The following is an 18,268-nucleotide window of genomic DNA, read 5'->3' as shown; positions in this document are numbered from 1 at the left end:
ACTGAAAGGGCCTGACTGGCTCGTGTTATTGCAGGCTAATATTTCCTTGACCCTTATTCACAGGCTGAACAACTTCTTCTTATAATTATTTTCCTCTTGCAAATTTTTGAGCAGTGATATAATGTGACTGCAGGTATCTTTGTATTTTCCCGATACCACAGCTCTTTGGCCAGTTGTTTTGTTGTCCATGTCCTTGTTAATCAATAGTGTGTTTCACCCTTAGAATTTAAACTTAATACTGAATCACATCAATAAGAGAGCTAAAACAGGTATGAACCTAAAATAGGGTGCACCAGGTAGCCTGGTTCGTGCCACTGGCAGTGTAGAAATAACAATTACTTAACTGGTATGAAATATGTTTGGTACACCTAGTAATTAAAAGTCATTGAACTCTCTATCTCCAAAATGAAAAGGTCCCTCTGCAGATATGATGTGATATTTAATGTCTCTAGTCGGTCATATTGAGGCACAAGTTACACACACCAATTTGTAGTAAGAGTATTTTCTGTATTGTATGGCTGTATGTTAAAAAAAAAACCCAGAGCTTATGGACATTTCTTTCCAGATTGCTAAAATGGAGCTTAGAAACTTAGTTCTTTTTAAATACACTTTAAAATATATACTTTAATAGAAAGTCTGTTTAAGTAAAAAAGAGGTGCAGTTGGTTTTGTGGTGGTATAATTCCAGGGCATCAGGAGAGGCAACTTTTAAGCTACAGTTGTAAAGCTCTCAAAGTATCACCGAGGACTATTGATTTATGTGATACTTGTGTTTTGAGAAGCTAACTTGAGCTTGATCCTGCACGGTGCTGAGGTGTTCTGGTTTAGCAGTGCATTTTTGTTTATGTTGTGTTTTGAGCAGAGGAACTATACTACTGATGCCTCAGTATCCAGACCAGGTATTCAAACCTTGCAAAATCAGATCCATTATTCCACCTATTTTACCTTGTTGTTGGATTTTATTTTTTGGTTGGTTTTTATCTTGGTTTTTATTTGACTGGATAGTGTATGATGCAAATGCTCTGATGCTGTCTTCAAGACATCTGGAACTATTTGCATACAGCTTATGGCAACCTCTCTGTGCTGCAAATCCATGAAGTTTTCCTTGGTGTCATACTTCCTATCTTCAGGTTATGAAGTCAAGTTCCAAACAGCAAAAAGATTAACCCTTGAGCCGTTGAGCTTGCCTGAAATGAATACTGCTACACTTAGAAATCATTTTATGTGAGCAAAGTTATTGTACAAGTGGGAAAATAGTTTTACTGACAGCAGAATAGGATTCTGAATGGTTAATGCTCTCAGTGTTGCAATGACGTAAAGAAGTAAATATTATTTTAAAAGACATATTTGTGCATTTAGTAATCAATTGCCCTAACATTTTTTCAACAATCTTTCAGAGGCCTGACTTACAAAAACAGTGGAGTAGACATCGCAGCAGGGAATACTTTGGTTCAGAAAATTAAACCCCTAGCTGCAGCCACGTCAAGGTCAGGTAAGATTTGTACTTTCTATTCCTGTTTCAGTCACTTTGTGGTAATGAGGCTTATCATTTGATCTTGATCTTGATACAAAAGCTCATATTTATGTGTTCTGCGTGTTTCTAGATTACACAAGAAAGATATGTAGTAAGCAAATGCCTGTAATTTCTTTAAAATGTATTTCATTAAATTAACAGATTTTTTTATCTCAAAATGACTCTAAATTATGACTCCTGAATGTCATGTGTGTTAAGGACACTAGAGAATACAGTTCAGCACTCTAAAAGGTTAAATGCAAGCAAAAATCCTACAATTTGTGCTATTTTTTATTATATGGATGATTATTTTTTGCACAGTGAACTATACAGTTTTTGTAGAGATATGTTTAGAAAAGTATACAAGATGTAGAATTCCTCAGAGACACTGTCTATTACTTGAGATAGATATGGAAGACACATCTTTTACTTAGTTAAAACAGAATCAATTCATCCTTTTTTTTAATTGTGATGAGGTACATCTTACTCTAGCAAGTCCTTGTAATTAATTTTATAGATTTAAAATACCAGTCATGTATATAATAACCCTTTAACTTCAAATTAACTGAGAGCCTTCAGACAACATCAGAAATACATAGAGAGAAAACTATATAGAGAGACACACGCACACTAGTACAACTAGTCGCTTCTTAGCATTTGTAGTGTTTTCTATTCATGTTTGTTTCTCTCTTATGATTTAATCAATTTTAGTTTTAAGGTTACCATACTTGCCTATCATAACCAGTCTTAGCCACAAGGAGTCTTAATATACTCTAAGTAGCAGTATTAACAAAGAGATAAGGAATTTCAGTTGGAAAATGCCTAGTTATCATCTTTTCCCAGAAAGCAGTGGGCTTCAGTCTGTTAATACAATTATTTTTCTGTTTTTCAGAAAAATGCTAAGTGGGGGGAAATATATCAGTCACAGTAATTATTGAATGTTCAGTCACAAAGTTTTGGTTATTTAGTCTTAGTTAATAATGAAGAAATAAGACAAAGCAAACGTAAGGGGAGTAGGAGCTACTGTGCCTCTGTGAACAGGCTCTCAATGTCAGAGAAAAGTTTCCTGGTGACAAAGCGAAGTCATGTTGACAGATGCCAGAGAAAATTTGTGTTGGAGATTCTGGAGAAACCTGTGAAAGTAAAAATTTATTATTTTCTCCTCTTTTCTGGCTGGCAGGCTGCAATGCGGAACTGGGAGGATTTGCTGGGCTCTTTGATTTGAAAGCAGCTGGTTATGAAGATCCTATCTTGGTATCTGGAACTGATGGTGTTGGCACAAAACTCAAGGTAATGTGAAAATCCATGTAAAAGAAGGAAAATAGCACAGAAGGGAAAAATGTTTTAACGAAAATACCAGTTGTCTTTTAAAAATACCTATTTGTATTTGTAAAACAGAATAAAAAATGAGATTGCCCTCCTTGAGGCAAAATAATTAAATATATGTTTAACTTCTGGCATGTAAATAGCCATACCTGAAATGATGCTCAAAAGAACTCATTTTTAATATTAAGTACATAATCAGGAACTCAATTTCATTAAGGTAGTATCTCTACCCTCAAAAAGGTTACTCATGGGGAAAAATATTTAATTACATGGTTGCTATTGTGTTTATGCAAGCTGCAATGAACCCCTTTCCAGTTCAGTCCCTTTCCATAAAGTGCCTTTTGTATTTGCCAATTAAGCGAGTAACGATTCCTAAAATAGAATGTTAGCAGAGGCTCACAGGGAGGATAATAAATGAAGCTGCTCCTCAAAAAGCATCTAGAGGAATGGCGTGATTTCAATCCCCTTCCATTGCGGACTCTCCGCTTGCGTTTCACTTTCTCAAAGCTAACCAACAGGTTCTCTCGCTGTGTTTTGCAGATTGCACAAGCGTGTAAGAAACATGACACCATAGGTCAGGACCTGGTTGCCATGTGTGTCAATGACATCTTGGCTCAAGGAGCGGAGCCCCTCTTCTTCCTGGACTATTTTGCTTGTGGCAAACTTGACGTTGAAGTGGCTCAGAGTGTCATTGCAGGAATAGCTGAAGCTTGCAAAAAGGCAGGATGTGCTCTTTTGGGTATGGACACTCTTCTTTGAAGGATATAAAAAAATCGTACGCAGTATCTTTATAATTGATTTTAATGTGTTCATTTTCCTGCTCGATTGAAGACTCTTAGAGGTGAAAAAAACCCAAAGCAACACATCTTTGCTGTCAGAGAGCATAGTCTCTACCCACTGGAAGGAGACAGTACTCTACTAATGTTGCCACTAGGTCAAGAATTTGCATATAAATTTTCTTATTCATATCTTTTTGTTTAACTTTGTAACTATAACAACTACCTAGAAAACTGAAAATTCATGTATTTTAATTCTCTGTATTTTTCAAGTAAATTTTAAAACATGCCAAATCAGTTTGGTTATTTTTATCCTTTATTGTAAAGGAAATCCTCAAGTTTTCCTCTAGAAACAACATTTATATGTGTTACTGTGCATGCACATGTCCCTGTGTGCATACATATTATCCTTTGAACCCCTTGGCTGATTTTAACTGAATTTCACAGGAAAGGTAGAGATCTCACCACTATTGTCTTCCCACAAGCTTCATAAAACTAGAAAGCTAGAGAATGTCCTTATGAATGCAACAAAAGCTTCAGCTGGAGCTCACTGGTTGAGACACAGAAGTTAGTCACAAGACAGAAACATAAAAGAAACTAGGTTTCGTTTGTTACAAAACTAATAGCAAAACTATTTGTCTACTGAAGACTTGCTGAAGATTTATTTCACCAAGATCTGTCTGTTCCAAGATGTTAAGAGTCAAATTTAAACATTTTCTTTTTCAGTCCTATAATACAAGTACATAATACATTTTACTAACAAATTATGTATATATTCTGGTATACAGTAATCTAGTTATCCATGAAAATGATACAATATTTCATTTCTTGAATCTTAAAAAATACAGCTTTAACACTGTTCAACTCACTAAAAATATTTCTAGTTCAGTGAAAAATAAATTATTTTGTACAAGTCTTTAATTTCTAACAGGAGTACAACACAGGGTTAAATTTTAAAGCAATGAAACCCAGAAAGTCCAGTTTTCTCACATAGTTTTTGGTTTTTCTTCCTTTTTAATAAAAACAGACGTGGAGAATTACCATGATTTTTCAAAAAAGACCTTTAATTTGAGACTAAAAATGACAGTTCAAGTGTCTTGCTTTAGGTGCCACTTTCTAATTGGTAGTACAGTAATTCTATCCTTTTTTTTTTTTCAATTATTGAAGAAAGTTAGTAACAAAAGTCTTTTCTAAGTGGGAATATGTCATTTTGAGGTAGTTTACAAGCTTTGAACAAGAGGCTATTTATGTTCTGGTTTAATTTTTTCTGCATGAACTGTTAGTCAGCTTTATGTTTATCTTAAGGTGTTCTCAGTTTATTGAATATAATCAAACCATTCATTCTTCAGCATAGTACATGTTATGTGAAATCTTGCTATGAAATTACTTACTGAAATTTCAAGATTTTAGTTTCAGTTGGAAAATTTTAAAACTACAAAGGGCTTTGGATGTCGTAAATTAATTACCAGAAAATAATTTCTCAAAATTGTAAATGGGTTAGTGAATATATTTTTGTGTTAACACAAAAATAAGTCTGAACTCATAAATAAAACAACCATGATTTGTTCTCCAAATTTCTGCCACTCTCAGAAAAAAAAAAGAAGGAACAGAGATGATGCAGTTACTCTGAACCTAAGGAGGAAATACTTTTCTGTAGTCTGGAAGGTTTTTCTGTAGGGTTTTAATGGAGAGCTTTAAACCTGGCAGAAATTCAGAAATACGAAGCACTAAATATATGCTTTGATTTTAAAATGCGAATGCAAAGCAACTTGATACTGGCTGTCAGAGGAAGGAAATGTTCTTTCACAAATTTTTATTGCTTTTTCAATTGAAGGGCCTGTGACAAACGTTTTTAATTCTTTTTCATGTATTTTTATCTAATTAAAAAACCTAATCTGTTTAATGCCGTATGAGTTCAAAACTTTGAAAAATTGCATTTGTGATGGTTTTGCAACATCCGCTTTCTCTTTTTTTTTGATTCCCACAGGAGGAGAAACTGCTGAAATGCCAGGCATGTATCCACCGGGAGAGTATGACCTGGCTGGCTTTGCTGTCGGTGCGGTGGAGCGAGGGCAGATGCTGCCCCAGCTGGAGAGAATTGCTGATGGAGATGTGGTTATTGGAGTAGCTTCTTCTGGGGTTCACAGCAATGGGTACAGCCTTGTAAGGAAGATTGTGGAAAAGTCATCGTTCGATTTCTCTTCTCCAGTTGGCATCTCCGGTGATCAGACATTAGGTACCACTTGTAATGCAGTTTCTTGCATTGTAACTTGAACTTCTGAACAGGCAAAAGTCACACAATTGTTTTGTCTGTGCCTTTGCTTTTGTAACTTTTCTAAGGCACTAGAAAAATTATTCCATTCTTGAGTATGTTCTTGTCTTCTTTGTTCCTCTCAGTCACATATGCAGGAAATAAGTTAATGGAGAAGGATCAATAACTAGTTGTATGCTAAAAATGGTGGAACACTGTGTTTTTCTCTGTAGTACTCTCATTAGTAGTAGTAATGCTCATTAGTATCTAGCAAATTAGTATTTTAAGATTTCCTCCATTTTATATTGATTAACATTTCTTTCTGTGCTGTAAATGGTCTTCTTTCCTCCCTTTTCATCTACAGGAGATCTCTTGTTAACCCCAACTAAGATCTACAGTAAGAGCCTGTTGCCTGTCCTTCGCTCAGGCCATGTGAAAGCCTATGCCCACATCACTGGAGGAGGCTTGCTGGAAAACATCCCCAGAGTTCTCCCAGAGTCCTTTGGTGTCGTTTTAGGTGAGATAAAAAGAAAAGCTTTGGAAACATCCACGCATTGACATGGATTGATGTTGAAGCCTGGGTACATGGGACCATGTCAATTGACTTGTGCTGTAAAGGCTAGACTGGCCTGTTTAGAAATGTTTGCTTTTTCCTTCTTTGTTGCTGAATTTCTCCTTGTCCCTGAACCAGAGCCAGTCAAAACACTTTGTAGTCTTAAGACTGCTACCCATTGAATTCCCTTCCCCTGGTGGTGTTTTGGATTGGATTTTTTAGAAAACTCTATCCATACTTGCAAAAATAGAACAACTTTAAAAGCAATCCAAAGTGAGCTGTCACCATTTGCAATCACCTATAAAATGATTGCTAATTAAATGATACTCATGAAGTCTTCAGTTAGTGTTCAGATACAGTTACTAGCTCAAGTACATCTCACGCTGTTTGACGTACTTCTCACCACAATCTCGTCAGGTATGCTAGAAAGAGTATTTCACTTACGGATAAAGTGTAGAATGGAAAGGTAAATTACTTACTCTAGGCTATGCAGTGTTCATTGGGTTGTAGAATAAAATAAGGGAACTAATTAAGTTTTGCACTCCAGAACTGCGTGTAAATCATCTTCCACTTGTCCACAGTGGACACTGGCATATATAAATGGTGATAATACCATTTTAAAGATAACATGACAAGAAATAAACTTACTGTCTTTGGAGTTCCTCTACAGTGGCTTATCCAGAAGCATTTCTTGTGCTGCTGTAAAACATTCTTAACCTTGTTGGAACTGGGGGCACTGTGAGACTTTTGTGACAGTTTTTAAGGTTATCTTTCTGGTACAATAGTTTCTCTAGAAGCAGAGTTGTCACCTTCAAGAAGAGGGTTTTCCAAAGTCTGCCTCAGAGCCCATTTTGAATTACTGATTAACAGATTGCAGTGGAGCAATATGATTAATTTCCTCCTAGAGTGACACTTCTTTCAACTCCCAAGTCTTGTTCAGTAAGGAAGGAAAAAAACATCTTGTTTCCGTGCATGGAAGCTGATTTCACTCAAGCTGATGCTGCTGTGCAACTTTGTGCTTTCCTTCCAGATCTTGCCTTTTAATGCTCTAATAATTTGCCCATTGGTAATTATTTCCACTCTTCATTTGTATTTTCAATTTGCTTCAGATGCTCTTACCTGGAAGATTCCTGAAATCTTTTGCTGGCTCCATAAAGAAGGAAACCTCTCTGAGGAGGAAATGGCCCGGACGTTTAATTGTGGGGTCGGTGCTGTCTTGGTAGTTCAGAAGGAGCTGGCTCAGCAGGTCCTCAAGGACATCCAGAGACACGAGACAGCCTGGCTGATCGGGAAAGTTGTCTCCCTACAAAAAGGTTATTAGATTTTTATTTTCCTTTAAAAAAAAAAAGGTAGATCTAAATTCCTTAGCTGGTGAATCGCCATGGAGGTTAGCTGAAATCTCTTAATTGGCACCTCTGTGGCTTTTTCGCACTGTATATTAAAATGACAGCCTTCAACAACTTCAGTCTTCGTTCATAGAACATGTGCTTAGCAATGTCTTATGTCACCACAACTATAAATAAATAATGAGAAGTAAAGCAGTGCCACTAATCTCTTTTCACGTGTACTTTTCTCCTCTCTCGGTTTCTCCCTTTATTTATGTGTTGTTGTTAATGTTGGTTTTTTTTTTTTTCTTGTACGTGTTCAGGCTCTGCCCGTGTTAAAGTCCATAATCTGCTTCGAGCCTTGCAAGCAAATAGGTCACTGTCTGTGCGCAGCCATATCCAAGGCAAAATCCAGACAAACAAAGTGAAGGTTGCTGTCCTTATCTCTGGAACAGGTGAGCGTTTATATTCTTTACCCCAATGTAAAACAGACTATTGAAAAAGGAACTTCAGCCCAGATTCAAAATCTCTTGGAAGTCCTTGCAATTCTCCATGCAGACTTTATAGGCTTTTAACAGGCTTTCAGTAACAGAATAGATTTTGCCCTTGGATTAATCTCAATCACAAGCAGAATGATCTTTAACCTCTGCTGCAAACTGACTGTGAGTTGCATCTGTGCTCATTTAATCTACAAATTTCTGCACGTCTCTAGGTTTGAGCAACCACTGCGTTGCACTATAGGGACAACAACATCATTTCACAAATAGAGCAGAATTTCTTCATGTCATATAGACACTCCTAGGGTTTCCAGTATTCTCAGTTGCTAAGAAGTAGACTATCATTCCAATTCCATAAATTACAGTTTACAAATTTAGTTGCTAGTAAAAGCCCCGTAACCTCCAGCTGTCAAATTCTGTTCCCAGTAAGATCAATTTTAAAAGCATTATTGTTAACATCAGTGTTTTTTGGATTGCGTCTCACCCACATTGCTGCTTATTTAAAACCTCTTCTGGCTGTTAACTGTATTTATTCTCCAGGAACAACTTGATATTCATGAATTATTTTTTCACTCATAGGCACCAACCTGGAAGCCCTCATAAATAGCACAAAGAAGCCCACCAGTTTTGCACAAATAGTTCTTGTTGTTTCTAACAAAGCTGGTGTGGAGGGGTTAAGGAAAGCTGAAAGAGCTGGTATTCCTACAAGGGTGAGTATTTCTCACTGTTTTAAAATTAGCCATCATTAGCTCTGACTATAGCAGGAAGGTACTGTGAGATGATGAGATTTACTAGGGTAAGAGGTGGCTTGATAGGAAGCCTTAGCTTTTCTTTCTTGGTCTGTCATGAGCTTGTGCCCTTGGGCAAACTGCCTAACATGGGAAGCAAAATATTTCCTTTTCTCCTTCGGAGAGGTGCTGCCAGCAATACTGATAGGTTTGGGAACAGCCATTATATTAAGCCAGCACAACAGTTTCATAGTTACGGTTTAAACTTTACCATTTATTTAACTCTAGTGCATTTACACTGAAGTAACAAGCTATTTTTTCTGAATTTAATTTTTAAATTACATACTAAACAGACGCGGTAGTTCATTTGAATGAAATAGAGAGGTCAAACTCGGTGGGACCTTCCACTGACTCCCTCTGCATTGCTCCAGGATTCATGAAAAGCAAACTGCGTTTCCCTTAGTGTCACTGGATCCAGGGCTGCATTGCTTTGCCCTTTGTGCAGTCACTTGTGTTACAGGTATGAAATGGTACTGTTCTGCCTTAGGAGCATTTTACAGGCACTTTTCACTGCTAACTACAGACATAGGGAAGATTGGGGCCCAATGCAAGCTTTGATATTAACTTTAATAGTAGCAGGATCTGATTGTTAGTGCTGTTGTCTCTTATTTGGGAGTACACAAAGCACACAAGTAAAATACGTCCATGGTATGCAAGGGAAGAACAAACATATAATGAGGAAAAAAAATACAGTCTGGGAGAGAGGATGGTCTCAGTGATTAAGATGGAGTGGAGACTGAGTAGTGAAACAGAGGCACAGAGGAGTACATGCCGTACCAATTATTACCTGGTAGTTCCTGGCAGAGTTCAGCCCAGTGTTGAGCTGGGGTCTATTTTTAGTGCCCTCTGCCACCTTTCCAGCTAACCAGTTGTGCTTTTTTCAAAACTGCTGTGGTAAATCTGGTAGGGATTAACAGGTACTTTTATTTAAAATACTGTGGAGGTTTTAAATTATGTAGCACTGCCTTCTTCCTGCTTAAATTAGGGGATCTATCCTGGATGGAAAATAAAGAACTTAAGTATATTGACCTTATGCAGTAGGGGCTGTTTTATCAGCTTGTGATAGCGTTTCCTTCCAGGTTTTGCAATGTAATTTTCGGCAAGGCTCAACCGCTTAAAACTATCAGAGGCTTTAGATTGCATGAAATCATTCTAAGATTTTAGGTTATCTTAATGACCTACATTTGTAGGTTGTTAAATCGTGTCCAAGTACTAGGACCTACAGCTGTGGGCCTAATAAAATAAAATGCTTATTTATTCTGATGATTGCTCTGTGTGAACAGGAATAAAGACTGCGTGTTTATCCGTTAGCTGCACGTGTTTATGAACTGCCTGTGTGCACCCAACTCAAGCCACATGTGAAGATCTACTTGGTTTTCGTTTATTACTCCAGGGTAGCTTTTCATTGTGCTTTTAAGGCATTTAGACTAAATTAACACCATGTCCGTATTTCTTTGTCTTTTGGATTATCCCAGGTTATTGACCATAAATTGTATGAAACCCGCACTGAATTTGACAGTGCAGTTGACAAAGTCCTTGAAGAATTCTCAGTTGAACTGATCTGTCTGGCTGGATTTATGCGAATACTGTCAGGTCCTTTTGTCAAAAAATGGGAAGGTAAGTACAGCATAGTAGTGTATGCATTAAAAATAAAAATAAAAAAAAAAAGGTAATTTTGTAGCTTATCCTCAGGAAAAAGAAAACGGGAAAAATATGGAAAAGGGACAGTATTAATTCTGGGTTTGCAGGAAACTAGACTCTTCCGATCTTGTAAGGAAAAGGATGAAAAGGGTTTAAGGAAGCCAAGGGCAAATGCAGATCTTGTGATCTTTGATTTATTAGAAAATATTTTAAAATAAGTCTGTGAAAACTTCAGACCCTTGCAAACATGAGGTGCAAGGCAAATTGTTGCCTAAGCAGTAAGCGTTGATTGGGGAGAGGTGAGCATCCAGCCACTGGGAATTCCTTCCCCTAACAGATGAGCTGCTTTGGCTGTGTATAGAACTGCAAAACGAGGGAGCGATATGCAGTTCCTGTTAACAAGGTCTTGCCAGTCTTCTGGTCAGACATCCCAGGAGCTGTCTGAACCCAAGCGTGACATGTTTCACAGGCAGATTCAGCTCTTGTTTGTCCAGAGTGTTCACAGTGTCTCCATTCCAGTCATCTCTTATAATTCTTCCAGGTCTTTGTTAGAGGCTGATAACACCTCTGCCTACTTCAGTGGCTGTTCTCCCTCCCCTAGTTGTTACGTTCCTCCTCTTATCTCTTTCTGTTTCTTTTTGGGAGTCTTGAATCACACAGAGGCAGCTGCTCTCCTCACTGTTTGCTCTGCTTTGGGTTCAGTCATGGGTACCTAAACCAGTTCTTGCTCATACCAGTTACAGGCGGGTCAGCCTGTACATCGCAGCTCTCCAGGCGGCCTCTATTGTTCACTTGGTGACTTTTGCATTGTTCACATGGTGACTTTTGCGTTACCCTGGGTGTGTCTACACAGACCATTTACACCTGAGCTACTTTTCAAACCTCTCTTTAAAATCAGTGGAGCAAAACAGGCATTCATGGGAGGCAGTTCATTTTATGCTAAAGCTGTCAGCTAAAGTCAGTCAGCTGAATTGGTTTTGTTTCTCTCCATTTGTTACGGAGTCCAGAAGATTAAGATGTAAGTATCTGTGCTGTAGACAGCTGTAGTTAGGAGAGAGGAATCCCTTACTACAAGAGACGTGTTTTGAGTGGAGTTATCTGTGTAGAGGATAGAAAAGAACTTTCTCTAGTACAGAGATCTTGTGCAAATAAAGGATGAGTTTAGTTCCCTCAGATTTAGGGGCAGAGCACTTCCAGCGCTGATGATCGCCCTGCACAGTGCAGGATTTGTGTTACATGTATGACTGGCCTGAGAGCAAAAGAAAATACTTTCTTCAGTACAGGATGGTTAACTAATTTTTAAATGTCCAGCACTGAACTGAGCTTGAAAACAGATACCTCTCTGAGCTCCAACCAGAGCGTCCTTCAGTTAGCTCCTAGATGTGCGCTCAAACATTCAGTTCAGCTCAGGGATCTGCGTCAGCTAACAGGAGCCTGCTGTGAAACTCTGACCTGGTCACACCTAGGCACTTACTACCCTAAAGTATCCAGGAGTAATCCATTCTTTGTGCTGCTTCCTTAAAAGCTGTTACTTTTTCTTTCTCTCTCAGTCACAAGGACATAGAGTACAAAGTTAGTTGTGAAACATTTTCTTGCTTAACAGTTCTGAAATGTTAATTTTGAATGTTAACATAAAGGACAGATTAAAAAACAAAACAAAACAAAACCAAGCTACCAGGAAACCACATTCCTTTACAGCGGTTTCTGACAGTACTGTAATGAGAAACTGAGGAAATTCAGACAGAAGTAGAAAGTGTTGTTTTCAGCTCGCTGTCCCCGATACTTTTTAGCTCAAGCAGCAGGCAGGAAGATGTTGATGCTTAAAAAGGGGTGTTTTTGAGATACAAAACACATTTGAGGTATTGTTGAAGACCAGTCAATACATTTGCCTTTTCAAGTTGCACAGGTCAGCATCTGCAGGAGTTACTGCAATGGGAGTGCAGGTTTCCTGTCATGCTGCCAGAAATGGCCTTCACTTCACATTACAAAATCATAAGCCGCTATTTCGGTACATTGCTGCCTCTGCCAGCATATGTCAGCTCAGTCTCGCTGCTTGGCATTTAGGTGGTGTTCAACGAATCCTGATGACATACAGGCTTCCTAAACAGGAGACATGCAGAGACGGCGTGGGCGTAGCATACTGTGGTATAAATAGTATCAATGGCCACTCTTTTTAATCCTGTAAGTGTTTGTACTGAATCTGAGAGGAGATCTAGGGCTGTCAAGCACCTTTTCACTTCGCTCTGGTCCAGAATGGGCAGGAGGAGTTGTCAGAGACATATTAGGAGCAGACAGGGGAAGTCTGCCAGAAGAAATAAGATTTTCTCATGGTTTAACCATCGCATTGGTGTAGTGGTGAGACCCTGAGGTCACGGGCAGCCACTCTCCCTTACTTTACAGCTGGGTAGGAACTCAGGCCTATGCCTTCTCTTTCTGGGGAAATGTAAGGTACAGACTTCCCAGGGTTATAACCATGGTTGCACCTGGTTGAGCGCTCGAGGCTACGTTATCAATTTCAGCATCCCTCAACCAACTTTCTGGGTGGAAGACAGTAGTGGTGGACAGGTGCTTTTCAGAAGGGCAGAGAGAAGGGCTCCTATATGAGCAGCTGTTGTCTTTTATTAAGCCAAAACAGGTGTGGAGGAAAAGTTCAGGCTAAAGAATTTTTGCCTTGTCACAGAGGGTCTGTTACGTCATTTGAAACTGCACCGAGTTTCTTCCGGGTGCTGAGTTTGTAAGGAAGAGGATTGTGCTTGTGATCAATTAAGAGAAGAACAAGATGCTGAGGGAGAGGACTGCTACATCAAAAAATGAATCATTGTTAGTCACTGGAGAAATATTCTTTAGCCATGCAATTCATTATAACTGATTGCTGGTTTTGATTTTTCTGAAATAGCAAGAATTCTGAAATGCTTTGGGCTGGTTATCTGTCAGTATCATCAAAAAACAAGCGTATGCAAAACTTGTGAAAAATCTTTTTCACAAATGTATTTTGTTCCTTTCTTGGTTTTGGTACTTTGAAGACTCTGGTAAGGCTGAATGCTAAAAGACAATGACCTCGCTTATAATTTTCCAGGAAAAATACTGAACATCCACCCATCTCTACTGCCCTCTTTTAAGGGAGCAAATGCCCACAAATTGGTGTTACAAGCTGGAGTCCGAGTCACAGGCTGTACTGTGCACTTTGTAGCTGTAAGTACTTCCTTCTCCCTCTCTTTATCTCTGTAATTCATTAGTCTTGAGATTTTCACCTCCAAGCTTTCTTGGAACACCTTTATGCCATCACGTTTGGTTACCTTTTCTCCTTTGTTCATTCGTAGCATTATTAGACAGCATAGCGCTTTAGCTTGCTATCCCTGGAGAAGGAACTGGAAAGGAACAGTCTATACCGGAGTTTAAGCTTTACCTAAGTTAACTTGTTCCCTAAGCATCCCGCTGCTGCCTTCCACCTGTTGGAGTAAGGGTACTAGTTCATATAAGGCCTGCGCTAACCCAAAGTCTTTATTACTACACAGCACCAACTTCTTAGATTTGTTTATCATACAACCTTCCTTATTTGTTGCTTTCAAGAAAAAGAAAAAAGAAAATAAACCAACACTGGAAATGGCACAAGAAGTTTAGATTTGTTAAGAGTCATCCAGTGTTTGTGGGAATAGACAAAAACTTAACAAGTTATATTTGTTAAAAAGTAAGAAAACAAAAGCCAGAGATCTCTCAACTTGCAAGATGCATATTTTTATCTTCAGGGAGCATTTTTTTCCATCTTGTTCACTTCTCAGGGTTGGCAGTAACTAGTCTCCCCTCCTCTGCTGCATTCTTCAGATTACCCTCCCCTTTTCCACTGCTCCTGAAATCTGTTCTTGTGATTTTTACTTTCTCTTGGCAAAAGAGACAGAACCTGTTTTTTCCAGATAGAAGGAAAAATTGCATTCCTTTCTCCATTATGTCTTCGGGTTTCTTCCCTGTGTGGCAATGTACTGAGAAACAATAACTAAACAGCAGGGATCTGCCTCATCAACATGCAAAAGAAAGATCTGCTGGGTCCTCTAGGTCGGCTCTTTGCCAAGGCTTGGCTAATTCACTCTTCTGAAACGAAATGTCATCATTTTGTCCAATTTAGCCTATCATGTCCCCAGTTAACATGGCTTTTATTGTTTTCTGTAGCAGAGATGTTACTCGCTGGTGTTCTGCCTGCTTCCTCTTCTTCTTTGAACCCCGCACTTCTGTTAGTTTCTCATAGGCCGGTGTGAGTGCCGGCATCTTCTCTGCACTCCTCCCATTCGCCCAAATTCATGTTTCCTGTAATAACGTAATGATAAACAGATACCTGAGGCAGCTGGATTACATTCATTGCCATACAGCTCCGCCTCCTTCTCTCTCCTCTTTCAACCGTACAGACTTTCTGGCTACTGCTTTTACAGGAGGAAGTTGACGCTGGAGCAATCATTTTCCAAGAAGCTGTTCCAGTTAAGATTGGTGACACAGTGGAGACCCTGTCTGAAAGGGTGAAGGAGGCCGAGCACCGAGCCTTCCCAGCTGCCCTGCAGCTTGTCGCCAGTGGGGCTGTACAGGTGGGGGAAGCTGGCAAGATCTACTGGAAGTAGGAGCAGCATGTCCGTGAAGGTCCTCAAGAGGGACAAGTGGGGTGCCTTCGTTGATCAAAGCAGAGGTCACAGTCTAAAAACACGCACACTGTATTATCTTCACAAAGTGTTTTCAACATAGAGTTTACCATGTCATGTTCTCACTCAAATGGTTAAAGATTTGAAGTAAAATCCGGAGAAAGCTGCAAATGGGAATATTAAGGCAGGGGGCTGTTCTCAATAGTTTCAGCAATGGCTCCATTACATGCTTCCTAATCATAATCATTTCCTTGGCCAACATTTCGGTTCTCAATCACTTTCTAAACAAATAAAAAAAACATTCAGAAGGAGATCTGAGAAGTTCTGAGATTGACTTAGGAATGTCAGTATTACTCTCTAACAGAACATACAGTCTGTAACAAGGGATTCTCTTGTCATGTGCTGTGAAGTGCTTGTGAGGAAAAGTACTGGAACTGGTTCAATGGAAGAGACAGCTAAAGGCAAAATCTTTACTCATAAAAATTGCTAGCCAAAACAAGAAAAACTGGCGTCGCAAAACACTAACTACTCCTGCAGATAATGAAATGGATTTTTTTTTCCATGTAGTTTCCGTTTTAATGTTGGTAGATCTTGTCTGGCCCGAATTCTGGACATATCCCAAAATAGTGGACCTGCTATCAATCAGATGCTAAATAGAATTAAATGTCTGCTGACCATTTGCCTTCAAGCATCTCCATGTGAATGCACATATGAATTCCCCTCAGAGATCTTTTCAGAGCCAAAAGAGCTGGGTTGGTTTTTTGAATGAGCAGAAAGGGAACTAGGACTAGATACAAAATATGTTCTTGGCTTGCAAGACAAATTCTACTAAAGTTAAGTGCCTTTATTCTTGGTAAAACAATCAGTTTTCCCTCATACAAGCCAGAAGCATCTGACTGAAGCTGATTATGTATGTTTTAGAGCTCCCCTTTAATACAGAGAAAGCTGATTTGTGTTCTGTGCACTGATGTCCTAATGGTACTTCTTTGTTGCAGTAATCTCAATTTGGATTTTAAATAAAGTTTAATAAAGTTTAAAAATTAAATATCAAAATCTTTCCTTGGAATTCCTTTACCAAGCTGGAGGAAGAGTTTGTGAAACAGAAACTAACTTAATCTACAGTACAGCAACTGTAAATCAGTTGGTGAGGTTACAGACATGTGCAGTCCTGCAGAAGTTAGTAACGATTCGCGGCATGTGGTGACCTTACTGTTTCAGTGGCCAGATGGTGTGTGATGAAGAAACTTGCTGACAAAATATCCCTGTCATCATATGTCACCGAGGATAAAGCTCAAGCAAAACCAGAGGAAAATGATGTGGTCAAATTTAGCTTGCTTGTAAAGGGCACAGAATAAAAGCAAAGTCTCCATCCCAGCGTTTTTCTTTACAAACCTGCCCTCCCGCAGAAGGGCCTCCCCCGCAGGCAAACTGCCCGCCAAGGCTTGAAATCCAGCCTGTCTCCATGAGAATGTAAGAGAAGCAGGGGAGCGTCCAGCTCTGGCAGGGCTTCAGCCTGCATAAGTTCAGTGCCTTCGCCATGACACAGCAAAGCTTTTACAAGTCAAGGGAAGTTATACTTAAATTAACTTGCCTGTTAGAAGAAGTAAGATTACGAGGTGTGAAATCGCTACCTGTACAGTTAATAAATATGGCATTATTGATAAAAGCAGTTTGATCACTGCCAGGAAGGCCAACAGCGGAAGACCTGGGTATTCCAAATCCCATACCCTGTTCCACCACACTCAGCTTGAGCAAGACTCAGGTATTTGGCCGTCTAAGACTGATGACAAATGGGATTCAAGCACCCATCTGTATTTCTACAAATGCAGAAAAAGAAATTTAATTGTGAACTGGATCTTAGATGGCTTTGCTTCAATTACCACTCCATAAAAAGAATAAATGGATGAATAGACTATCACCACACCCAATCTCAGAGGGATGCCAGGAACATAACTAGAGAAGTTGTTTGATACCATGGAGATCATCTGGAGACCTATCAGTGCACAATAACTAGCACTCTATTATTTTTTAATGTTTTATTTGTTAACTTTGGAACATTCAGTCATGTGTGCTATGCAATTCAAAAATATACAATGGGAAGTCACTACACAGTTAAAACAGACCAAAAGCAAACTAAGCAATGTGTTTATCATAAAAATTATCTATATATCCCAAACATTGTTAATCTTGCCTTGTTACAGTTCTTCCTATTTCTCCCAGATAATGAAAAACACAAGTTCCTTGTTCCAGTTGTTGGACTGCAAGAGTCAAATACAGATTTCTGTACATAAATGGCAGAGCTTACAAAAGGGAACTGAATTTTTCTCCCCTCCCTAACTACTGAAACACCACTAGCTACGTATTTTTTTGAAAAAGGAAAAATTTCTACTTTTTAAGTAGAGCCGACTCATGCTCTCAAACACCCTGATGCAGACAAGAGCGAGATGTATAGTATGTCCCTTACTAGTACAGTACATGTAACGTCAAAACAAGAATACATTTTTTTTCACTGCATCTAATGACTATTAGTGAGCCCTCCTCTGGAAAATTCAGCTCTGGCGACTTCTTTTCTAGTTTGTTCAAGTAGCTTCTTAGCTAGCTTTCTTCCTCTGATTTGTTACTTGCATACAGGTCATTATTCTGGCAGATATAAAATAAGCTTCCACAGAAAAAGGTTTTATTTAACAGCAGCGGCTGTCTGGACCAAGCCAATCATTCAGTCAATAAAGAAAATGGAGATTTTCCTGCTACTGGAAGTTAAGCTGAGGATGTCCTGTTCTGCTGTTTTCAAGGATGAAGGAAAAAAAAATCCCTGTAATCTGGTGTTTCTAGTCCCTCTAATTAAATTTTCACCCCTCTGGGGATGTCTATGTGCAGCTCCCTTTCAAGCAGCAGGGGAAAGTGTCTAGATGTATGTTCAGTACACACTATTGCATCATACTGACAAATAATCTGTGAACGGGAGCGTCTTTCATTT

The 18,268-nt window shown here is 38.9% G+C and overlaps 1 protein-coding gene across 5 annotated transcripts in view; it reads left to right on the top strand.

Annotated features, from left to right (window-relative positions):
- Window positions 1–16,344, top strand: part of GART (phosphoribosylglycinamide formyltransferase, phosphoribosylglycinamide synthetase, phosphoribosylaminoimidazole synthetase) — a 39,213-nt gene extending 22,869 nt beyond the window's left edge. For 4 of the 5 annotated variants that reach the window (XM_086764797.1, XM_086764790.1, XM_086764806.1 and 1 more), the window contains 11 exons: window positions 1,397–1,491; window positions 2,693–2,802; window positions 3,379–3,577; window positions 5,602–5,850; window positions 6,230–6,382; window positions 7,528–7,731; window positions 8,067–8,198; window positions 8,820–8,950; window positions 10,504–10,645; window positions 13,746–13,861; window positions 15,091–16,344. In XM_086764797.1, coding sequence (XP_086620923.1) covers window positions 1,397–1,491; window positions 2,693–2,802; window positions 3,379–3,577; window positions 5,602–5,850; window positions 6,230–6,382; window positions 7,528–7,731; window positions 8,067–8,198; window positions 8,820–8,950; window positions 10,504–10,645; window positions 13,746–13,861; window positions 15,091–15,273 — 1,714 coding nt within the window. In that variant the 3' untranslated portion in view covers window positions 15,274–16,344. The remainder of the gene's footprint in view (window positions 1–1,396; window positions 1,492–2,692; window positions 2,803–3,378; window positions 3,578–5,601; window positions 5,851–6,229; window positions 6,383–7,527; window positions 7,732–8,066; window positions 8,199–8,819; window positions 8,951–10,503; window positions 10,646–13,745; window positions 13,862–15,090) is intronic. The other variant, XM_086764822.1, reaches the window with a different exon arrangement.
- Window positions 16,345–18,268: the final 1,924 nt, after the last annotated feature.

This window comes from Chlamydotis macqueenii, chromosome 1, assembly GCF_036417535.1.
Source record: "Chlamydotis macqueenii isolate bChlMac1 chromosome 1, bChlMac1.mat, whole genome shotgun sequence".
In the NCBI taxonomy this organism is placed as follows: Eukaryota; Metazoa; Chordata; class Aves; order Otidiformes; family Otididae; genus Chlamydotis; species Chlamydotis macqueenii.
Note: the sequence above shows the minus strand (reverse complement) of the source record. Positions and strands in the feature narration are given on the sequence as shown.